This window comes from Trichechus manatus, unplaced genomic scaffold (genome assembly GCF_000243295.1).
Source record: "Trichechus manatus latirostris isolate Lorelei unplaced genomic scaffold, TriManLat1.0 scaffold00057, whole genome shotgun sequence".
NCBI lineage: Eukaryota > Metazoa > Chordata > Mammalia > Sirenia > Trichechidae > Trichechus > Trichechus manatus.
The window spans coordinates 11,249,499-11,260,105 of record NW_004443993.1 but is presented as its reverse complement, the minus strand read 5'-3'; the positions used below and the strand labels follow the sequence as shown (position 1 = coordinate 11,260,105).

The following is a 10,607-nucleotide window of genomic DNA, read 5'->3' as shown; positions in this document are numbered from 1 at the left end:
GGTCACATAACAATGTATAAATTTTTGTATGAGAGACTAACTTGAATTGTAAATTTTCACTTAAACTACAATAAAAAATTTTTTTTAAATAACCATGAGCTCCGAGCAACGTGCTGATGATAAAGCATGTCATGGTAGCAGGCAGAATGGGACTTGTGCCTGGGACAGGAAGAATCTGTCCACCACTAAAGAATGACAAGTGGGTCACCTGTCCCAGTGTCCCATTCCTGTGCCCACATGACTGTTCATGGCGTCCTGAGCAGTGACAAGGGTGCCAGGCAAGCGTCCTCGGGAAAACCTGAGACACAGGCGCGTTCTTGTTGTAGTTAGCTGCTCTTGAGTCGGCTGCGACTCCTGGTGACCTTACGCACAACAGAACACGTTGCCTGGTCCTGCGCCATCCTCACGAGCGTTGGTATGTTTGCGTCCATTGTGGAGGCTGCTGTGTCAATTCGTTTGTTACGGATTGAACTGTGTCCCCTCAAAATAGGTATTGTGAATCCCTAAACGCTGTACGTGGGAGCGTAATCCCATTTGGGAATCGGGTTTTCATTGTTACGTTAATGAGGCCGTATCCATGTAGGGTGTGTTTGAGCCAATCCGTTTGAGATATAAAAGCAGCTGATGAGGCACAGAAGCAAGGAAGCAGGGCTGGAGAAAGATTGATGCCTTGTGGAGATCACCAAGGAAGAGGAAGAGAAGCTAAAAGACACAAGGATGTTCAGCAGTGCCAGAGCCCTGAATTCAGACTTCTAGCCTCCTAAACAACGAGAAAATAAATTTCTGTTTACTAAAGCCACCCACTTGGGTATTTCTGTTACAGCAGCACTAAGAAACTAAGACACTATCTCCCTGAAGGTTTCCCTCTTTTTCACTGACCCTCTACTTTGCCAAACATGATGGCCTTTTCTAGTGATTGGTCTGTCCTGACGACATGTCCAAAGTCAGCGAGCCATCGTCTTGCCATCCTCACGTCTAAGGAGCATTCTGGCTGTACTTCCTCCAAGACAGATTTGTTCATTCTTCTGACAGTCCATGGTATATGCAATATTCTTTGCCAACACCACAATTCCAATGCATCAATTCTTCTTCCGTCTTCCTTTTTCATTGTCCAACTTTTGCAAGCACGTACGGTGATTGAAAACACCATGGCTTGGGTCAGGCGCAACTTAGTCTTCAAAGTGGCATCTTTGCTTTTTAGAACTTAAAAGAGGTCTTTTGCAGCGGATTTGCCCAGTGCAACATGTCATTTCTTGACTGCTGCTTCCATGGGCATTGATGGTTGATCCAAGAAGAATGAAATTGTTGACAAGTTCTTACAGATGATTGAAAACTATGCTCAAGCCCAGTAGAATGTTCTTGCTTCTCTGCATCCTTCAGACTCGGTGGGCACCAATCTCGATGGCACAGCTAAGATGATTCTATCTTAGTTTGCTAGTGCTGCTGTAACAGAAATACCACAAGTGGGTGGCTTTAAAAAAAATTATTTTCTCCCACTTCTGGAGGCTAGAAGTCCAAATTCAGGGCACCAGCTCTAGGGGAAGGCTCTCTAACCGTTGTGGAAGAAAATCCTTGTCTCAGCTTCTGTGACCCTGGGGTTCCTCAGTTCTTTGGCCATCTCCACATGGCATCTGTCTTTCTCCAATTTGTACTTACTTCTTTGGGTGTCTAACTTGCTCTTTTTATATCTCAAAAGTCACCGGGTTTAAAACACACCCTACACTAATATGGTCTCGTTAACATAACAAAGAAAATCCTATTCCCAAATGGGATTACACGCACAAGTATGTTGCTGTGTGCCCTCGAGTCAATTCCATTCATAACGACCCTATAGGACAGAGTAGAACAGCCCCATAGAGTTTCCAAGGCTGTAATCTTTACAGGAGCGGATCACCAGGTCTTTCTTCTGAGGAGCTGCTGGTGGTTCAAACTGCCAATCTTTTGCTTAGCAGCCAGCGCTTAACCATTGCACCATAAGGGCTCCTTACATTGATGGGTATAGAATTTACGATGCCAACATGTATTTTGGGGGAACACAATTCAATTCATAACACCTTCCCTTCTGGCAAAGGCTTTGGAGTCCGACCTCGGGTTCTCCTCTCCACACCCCACTAGGGAGTGTGGACCAAGCAAGGAGGGAGGTTTGAGCTTAGGTGCCTGGCGATTTCTAGAATGGGGTCGTGGGTGCTTCCTGCCTGCATTCCTTCTCTCTGGGCCTTGGGTAACCACACTAAGTGCTTTGGGGTTTCAGGCATCTCCCCATCTCTCTCCTGCCAGCGTGAAGTTCATCAACAAGATCCAGTATGTGCACAGCTTGGAGGACCTGGAGCAGCTCATCCCCATGGAGCATGTCCAGATCCCAGACTGCGTCCTCCAGTGAGTACCTGAGCCGTGACTCGGCCGGCCTGGCCCCAACTGCCCCCAGCTCTCAGTCCCTCCGCCTGTTCCTACGCCCTTCACTTTCCAGTCCCGCGGGCTCCGCCCAACGCGGCTGCCTGTGGGAACCGGAAGTGAGGGGAAGAGCGGATGGAACAGAGGGGCCGAAGCCACTTGACACCCTGGAAACCGTCTCTCGTGGGCCACCCAGAGCTGGCTGACATGACCTTGTGCTGCGTGTCCTCTCTGCTGGCACTAAGCATGACGTCGCAAACACGTCCCCATTTCTTCATGCCGTCGAACAGTCTCCAAGCATCATTTTCTTTTTATTGTGGCGAAAATGTTGAAACGGCAATTTTTAAAATATATATACTCACCATAAATGTTTTTAAATATGTAGCAGGAAAAAAAAGTATATATATATATACACACTTTGGAGCCCTGGTGGCGAAGTGGTTAAGCATTTGGCTGCTAATCAAAAGGTCAACAGTTCAAATCCACCGACCGCTCCTTGGAAACGCTATGGGGCAGTTCTGCTCAGTCCTATAGGGTCACTATGAGTCAGAATCAGCTCAATGGCAATGGGTTTGGTTTCTTTGGTTATATATGCTTTATGTAATAGATACTTAATGTCACTGAATTGTACATGTCAAAAATGTTGAAATGGCAAGTTTTTCATTTTCTATACATATAAAATATGTTTATATACTATATGTGTGTGTGTATATATATGTATATATGCTGTTGTTAGGGGTCGTCAGGTCAATTCCGACTCGTAGCGACCCCATGTGACAGAGTAGAACTGCCCCATAGGGTTTCCTAGGCTTCAATCTTTATGGGAGCAGACCGCCACCAGTCTTTCTCCCTCAGATCCTCTGGGGGGGTTCAAACTGCCAACCTTTCAGTTAGCAGCCAAGCGCTTAACCATTTACCACCAGGGCTCCTATATATATCTACATATACACTGTGAGTTGAAATCCACGGCAATGGTTTTTTTTTTTTTAATATACATAAACCCATTGCTATCAAGTCGATTCCAACTCATAGTGACTTCATAGGACAGAGTAGAACTGCCCCTTAGGGTTTCCAAGGAGCGGCTGGTGGATTCAAACTGCCGACGTTTTGGTTAGCAGCCGAGCGACGGAAAGCTTTCAATACCCAGAAAAACAAGGCAGTCCCGACAGGTTCCGGCTCTCACAGGTTTCACTATATCACCAAAACCAGATGTCACAGTGAAACCTGTGAGAGCTGAAGTTCTCCGCCTTTGACAGGGGGCATCTTACCACTTACCTACCTCTCCTTTTAGTGGAAAATACTCGAGTTTTCCTTCTCTGACAAGTTTCTGTCTTACACGGGTTCCAGCTTTCACAGGCATACTGTATATAAATATATACAGATAATGAAATTTTTGCCATTTCAACATTTTTTACATGTACGGTTCAGTGACATTAATTACATTTGTAATGTTATGCAGCCGTCACTACTGTCTGCTTCCAAGCTTGTCCATCACCTTAACCGAAGCGCAGCGCCCCTCAAGTAATGACTCCCCTCTCCTCCTCCCTCCTGCCCCTGGTGTCTGTAGGTTTGCCTATTCTTGATGCTTCATATAAGTGGGGTCATACAATGTTCGCCCTGCTGTGTCTGTCTTGTTTCACTCAGCATAACATTTGCAAGGTTCATCCGTGTCAGAGAAGGACTCCATTGCTCTTTATGGCGGAGTAATATTCCATTGGATGGATGGCTGGGCCACACTGTGTTTATCCATCACCTGCTGATGGACACCTGGGTTGTTTCTACTTTTTGGCTCTTGTGAAGAGTGCTGCGTGAACATTGGTATACAGGTGTCTGTCTGAGTCTCAGTTTTTATTTCTCTTGAAAGTGGAATTGGTGGGTCCTATGGTAGTTCTAAGGAGCTCCGGTGGCAAAGTGGTTAAGCACTTGGCTGCTAACCAAAAGGTCGGTGGTTCAAATCCACCAGCTGCTCCGCATGAGAAAAGACCTGACATCTGCTTCTGTAAAGATGACAGCCTAGGAAACCCTCCGGGGCAATTCTACTCCGTCACCTGGTGTCACAATGAGTCGGAATCGACTCCATGGCACCCGGCAACAAGAATGGTAGTTCTGTGTTTAACTTTTTGAGGACCTGCCAAACTGTTTTCCACAGAGGCTGCATCATTTTACAGTCCCACCAGCAATGGATGAGGGTTCCCATTCCTCCACATCCTCACCGACAGACACCTGTTTTTCATCTCAAGCGTGATTTTTAATGACTACATTATCGTGGTGGTTGTTAGGTGCCGCCAAGCAGGTACCGACTCACAGCGACCCTAGGCGCGACAGAATGAAACACCGCACCATCCTCACAATCGTTGCTGTGTTTGAGCCCTTGTTGCAGCCACTGTGTCAGTCCATCTCATTGAGGGTCTTCCCCTTTTTTGCTGACCCTCTACTTTACCAAGCATGACGTCCTTCTCCAGGGACTGACCCTTCCTGATAACATGTCCAAGGTATGTGAGATGTAGTCTCGCCATTCTTGCTTCTAAGAAGCATTCTGGCTGTACTTCTTCCAAGACAGATTTGTTTCTTCTTCTGACAGTCCATGGTAGATTCAACACCATAATTCAAATGCATCAGGTCTTCTTTGGTCTTCTTTATTCAAGGTCCATCTTTCCCATGCGTATGAGGCAATACCCAGGCTTAGGTCAGGTGCACCTTAGTACTCAAAGTGATGTCTTTGCTTTTTAACACTTTAAAGAGGTCTTGCAACAGATATGCCCAATGCAATATGTTATTTGATTTCTTGACTGCTGCTTCCATGGGCATTGGTTATGGATTCAAGTAAAATGAAACCCTTGACAACTTCAATATTTTCTCCATTTATCATGATGTTGCTTATTAAAGAGTTCTGAGAATTTTTGTTTTCTGTATGTTGAGGTGTAATCCATACTGAAGGCTGTGGTCTTTGATCTTCATCAGTAAGTGCTTCAGGTCCTCTTCACTTTCAGCAAGCAAGGTTGTGTCATCTGCATAACACAGGTTGTTAATGAGTCTGGTGTTCGGTCATTAGTGTTCAGTGCTTCAAATCTATTCTTGAGGTGGTCTCTAAATTCAGGCGGGATATACTCAGGGTCATGCTTTGGCTGTCGTAGGCTTGTTTTTATTTTCTTCAGCTTCAACTTGAACTTGCTGTCTTAGTCATCCAGTGCTGCTGTAACAGAAATATCACAAGTGGATGGCTTTAACAAAGAGAAATTTATTTTCTCACACTCTGGTAGGCTAGAAGTCCAAATTCAGGGCGTCAGCTCCAGGGAAAGGCTTTTTCTCTCTGTCGGCTCTGGAGGAAGGTCCTCCTCACCATCAATCTTCCCCTGATCTAGGAGATTTTCTGCACAGGAACCTCAGGTCCAAAGGACGTGCTCTGCTCCTGGCACTGCTTTCTTGGTGGTATGAGGTCCCCAACTGCCTGCTTGCTTCCCTTTTGTCTCTTGAGAGATAAAAGGTGGTGCAGGGCACACCCCAGGGAAACTCCCTTTACATTGGATCAGGGATGTGACCTGGGTAAGGGTGGTGTTACAATCCCACCCTGATCCTCTTTAACATAAAATTATAATCACAAAATGGAGGACAACCAACCACACAATACCGGGAATCGTGGCCCAGTCACATTGATACACACATTTTTGGGGGGACATAATTCAATCCATGACCCTTGCATATGAGCAATTGATGGTCTGTTCTGCAGTTGGCCCCTGGCCTTGTTCTGACTGATGATATTGAGCTTTTCCATCGTCTCTTTCCACAGATGTAGTCGATTTGATTCCCGTGTATTCCATCTGGGGAGGTTCACGTGTATAGGTGCCATTTATGTTGTTGAAAAGGTATTTCCAATGAATAAGTTGTTGGGCTTGCAAAATTCTACCATGCAATCTACGGCATCGTTTCTGACACCAAGGCCATGTTTCCCAACTGCTGGTCTTTCATCTCTGTTTCCAACTTTTCATTCCAGTCACCAGTAATTTTCAATGCATTTTGATTGTGTGTTTGATCAATTTCAGACTGCAGAAGTTGGTAAAAAATTTCAGACTGCAGAAGTTGGTAAAAATCTTCAGTTTCCTCATCTTTGGCCTTAGTGGTTGGTGTGTAAATTTGAATAACAGTCGTATTAACTCGTCTTCCTTGTAGTCATATGGATTTTATCCTATCATTGACAGTGTTGTAATTCAGGAGAGATCTTGAAATGTTCTTTTTGATGATGAATGCAATACCATTCCTCTTCAATTTGTCATTCTTGGCATAGTAGACCATATGGTTGTCTGATTCAGAATGGCCAATACCAGTCCATTTCAGCTCACTGATGCCTAGGATATCTATCTTCAAGCATTCCATTTCATTTTTGAGAGCTTCTAATTTTCCTAGATTCATACTTCATACATTCCGTGTTCTGATTATTAATGGATGTTTGCAGCTGTTTCTTCTCATTTTGAGTCATGCCACATCAGCAAATGAAGGTCCCGAAAGCTTGATGCCATCCACGTCATTGAGATCGACTCTACTTTGAGAAAGCAGCTCTTTGCCAGTAGAATTTTGAGTGCCTTCCAAGCTGGGGGGGCTCAGCTTCCAGCACTATATCAGACAATGTTCTGCTGCTGTTCATAAGGTTTTCACTGGCCAGTTTTTTTAAAAGTAGATCGTCAGGGCCTTCTTCCTAGTCTGTCTTATTCTGGAAGCTCTGCTGAAACCTATCCATCATAGGTGACCCTGCTGGTATTTGAAATACTGGTGGCATAGCTTCCAGCATCACAGCAACACGCAAGCCACCACAGTACGACACACTGACAGACACATGGTGGACCCCACTATGTGCCAGTGCAATTCTAGCAAGGCCAGCTCTGTGCTTTCCCAGCCCCCAGTGAAACAGAGGAAGCAAGCTGTATTAGTTTCTTAGAGCTGCTGTAACAAAAGCCACAGTCTGGGTGGCTTTCAACAACAGAAATTTATTGTCTCAGAGTTCTAGAGCCTGGAAGTCCAAAAGCAGGGTGTCAGTAGGGCCATGCTGTCTCTCTCTTTCTGCTCTAGGGGAAGATGCTTCCTTGTCTTTCCCAGCTTCTGGCAGCCCCAGACTTTCCTTGACTCATAGATGCATTGTCACATGTCACATGCCTTCCTTCCTCTGTCTCTGTTTCAGTATCTTCCCTTTTATAAGGACACAACTCATATAGGATTAGGACCCACCCTACTCCAGTATGACCTCGTGTCAACTGCTAACTTGTTCAAAGACCCTGTTTCCAAATAAGGTCATGTTCACGGGTACAGGGGTTAGGACTTCAGCATATCTTTTTGGGAGGGAGACACAATTCAGTCCATAAGACAAGCTCACCTTTGAGGTCAAAGAGCACAGCAGCCTGATGCATTTACTACAGGTCAGGAGTCAACAAACCAAACCTGGCCCCCCATTTGTGTTTGTAAATAAAGTTTTATTGGCACACAGCCGCATCCATTTGTTTACATATCATCTCTGGCTGCTTTCACTACGATGGCAGAGTTAAGTTTGATGGAGACTGTGTGGCCCGTGAAGCCGAAAGTATTTACTGTCTGGCCCGCGACAGAAGGAGTTTGCTGACCCTGATGTGGGGGTGTATAGACTACCCCATGCCAGCAAGAGTGCCAGTGTGTAATGGCATCATCCAATCCCTGATGCTGAATTAGGCAAAAAAGTCTACCAAGTTACAACTACACCAGATGCTGGAATAACTAGTTGCTGTGAGGTTGACTCCACATATGTTGGAACAGAACTACGCCCCATAGAGTTTTCAGTGGCTGATTTTTTTGGAAGTAGATCACCAGGCATTTCTTCCAAGGCACCTCTGGGTGGACTCAAACCTCTAACATCTCGGTTAACAGTCGAGCACGTTAACACAATCAGTGCTCCCTGCCCTGGGAGAACTTTTTTTTTTTTAATTTTGATTTAAAAAAAAATACACGGCAAAACGTACACCCATTCATCAGTTTCTACATGTCCAGTTCAATGACATTGGTTCCGTTCTTCTTGTGTCCCCGTTTTTGCTGTCTCCCTATTTTGCTTCACCACCATTGACTTAGACACACTACCCCCTAAACTTCTCATCTACAGTTTAGAGTTACTGTTGACAATTTGATCTCACATGGATTATTCTTTAGAAGAGCACAGTGCTCATGTTGAACATTCTTTACTAATTTAGCTAAACCGTTTAGTTTAAAGATGACTCCAGGATAATTTCAGTTCACGATTTGAAGATTTTCTCAGAGCAATAGGTTCAAGGATTCCTCTAGTCTCAATAGGTCCAGTGAGTCTGGATTCTGCAAGAATTGAAATTCTGTTCCACAGTTTCTCCTCTTTCGCTCAGGATTCATCTATTGGGTCCTTGATCAAAACATTCAGTAATGGTAACTGGGCACCATCCAGTTCTTCTGGTCTCATGGCTAAGGAGCTTCTGAAGTAGGTATAGGAGCCTGACCAGTGAAACTGTACCTGCTGCTCAGGTGTGTACTCAGATACTACAAGGGGATTGCTCCTTGCTCCCAGAGGGAAGGAAATCCCCTGGCAGTGCATCTATGCAGAAGAGAGGGCTGTGTCTGACGTCCTTTTTATCCTTCCAGGTACGAAGAGGAAAGAATCAAGGCCAGGAGGGAAAGGTAGGTTCAGAGCTACCTCTGTCAGTTCCGAGGCGGGTGGAGGTCAGGGCTGGCAGCTGAGCTGGGCCCTCCCTTGGTGGCTGACCCGGTGCCTCATAGGCTACATGGGGTGGCGGAGGGTGGACAGGATGCACCCAGTAAGTGCACATCTGTGGTTCTGATGACCAGCTGAGATAGATGCTCAGAAGGAATAGTCAAGGGTCCTTCCTCTCCTCCTTACGCCCACCTCCTCAACTGGCCACCACTTCATGTAACCCCTGGTCCTGGCCAAAGGTCTGGCTCCCACCTCCACAACCCCCACCACGGGTAAGCACTCTCAGGAGCAGCTCCAGGAGCGGGGGCAGCAGACCCAGGCCCACCTTGTCCTCAGCCCCTGGGTCCCTGGCCGCTCATCACCTGGCTCTGTCTGTCCTCAGTGGGCGGCCCCAGCCAGAGTTTGTCCTGCCCAGGGCTGAAGAGAAGCCAGAGGCAGCGGCGGCGGCAGCAGTGGAAAGCAGGTAACCTGGCAGGTAACATCTGACCCCCACTCAAGCTGCTGAGACCTCAGGGGAGGGCTGGGCCCTCCCTGAGGGTGGGTGAGGGAACTGGGTGGGCCACAGCCCAGGAGCAAGGTGGCTGACATGAACCAGGCGGTGTCCACTGTCAAAGAAAACGTCAGAGACTAAGGTAGATTGTAAGGAGCCCTGGTGGCGCAGTGGTGAAGCACTTGGCTGCTAACCAAAAGGTCGGCAGTTCAAACCCACCCAGTGGCTCCGAAGGAGAAAGACCTGGAGATCTCTCCTGTTAAGATTCCCACCCACTGCCATCGAGTCGATTCCGACTCATAGCGACCCAGTAGGACAGAGTAGAACTGCCCCATAGGGTTTCCAAGGCTGTCATCTTTACAGAAGCAGACTGCTACATCTTTCTCCTGTGGAGGAGCTGGTGAATTCGAACTGTCAGCCTTTCCGTTAACAGCTGAGCACTTTAACAACTATGCCACCAGGGCTCCGTTAAGATTTCAGCCTAGAAAACCCTATGGGGCAGTTCTACTCTGTCCTATAGGGTCACTAGGAGTCAGAATGGACTCAGTGGCACACAACAGCAACAAGGCAGATTTTAAATTTATTTGAGCAGGACCAAAGGATTCATGAATCAGGCATCATCCGCCAACAGGAAAAAAAAAAAAAAATCAAGGGTTTCTATAGGAAGGATAACATTGTGAAGAATAGGAATTCCACAACACTTAATTGTGCTCATCAGGAACCGTACAGGGATCAAGAGGCGGTCATTCGAACAGAACAAGGGGATACAGCATGGTTTAAAGTCAGGAAAGGTGTGCATCAGGGTTGTATCCTTTCATCATACCTGTTCAGTCTGTCTGCTGAGCAAATAATCCGAGAAGCTGGACTATATGAAGAGGAACGGGGCGTCAGGATTGGAGGAAAACTCATTAACAACCTGCGATATGCAGATGACACAGCCTTGCTTGCTGAAAGTGAAGAGGACTTGAAGCACTTACTGATGAAGATCAAAGACCACAGCCTTCAGTATGGATTACGCCTCAACATAAAGAAAAC

The 10,607-nt window shown here is 46.3% G+C and overlaps 1 protein-coding gene across 1 annotated transcript in view; it reads left to right on the top strand.

Moving 5' to 3' along the window:
• Positions 1 to 9,549, top strand: part of ATCAY (ATCAY kinesin light chain interacting caytaxin) — a 46,232-nt gene extending 36,683 nt beyond the window's left edge. Inside the window, exons 8-10 of the mRNA XM_023733121.1 lie at positions 2,278 to 2,376; positions 9,013 to 9,048; positions 9,465 to 9,549. Coding sequence (XP_023588889.1) covers positions 2,278 to 2,376; positions 9,013 to 9,048; positions 9,465 to 9,549 — 220 coding nt within the window. The remainder of the gene's footprint in view (positions 1 to 2,277; positions 2,377 to 9,012; positions 9,049 to 9,464) is intronic.
• The last annotated feature ends 1,058 nt before the right edge of the window (positions 9,550 to 10,607 follow it).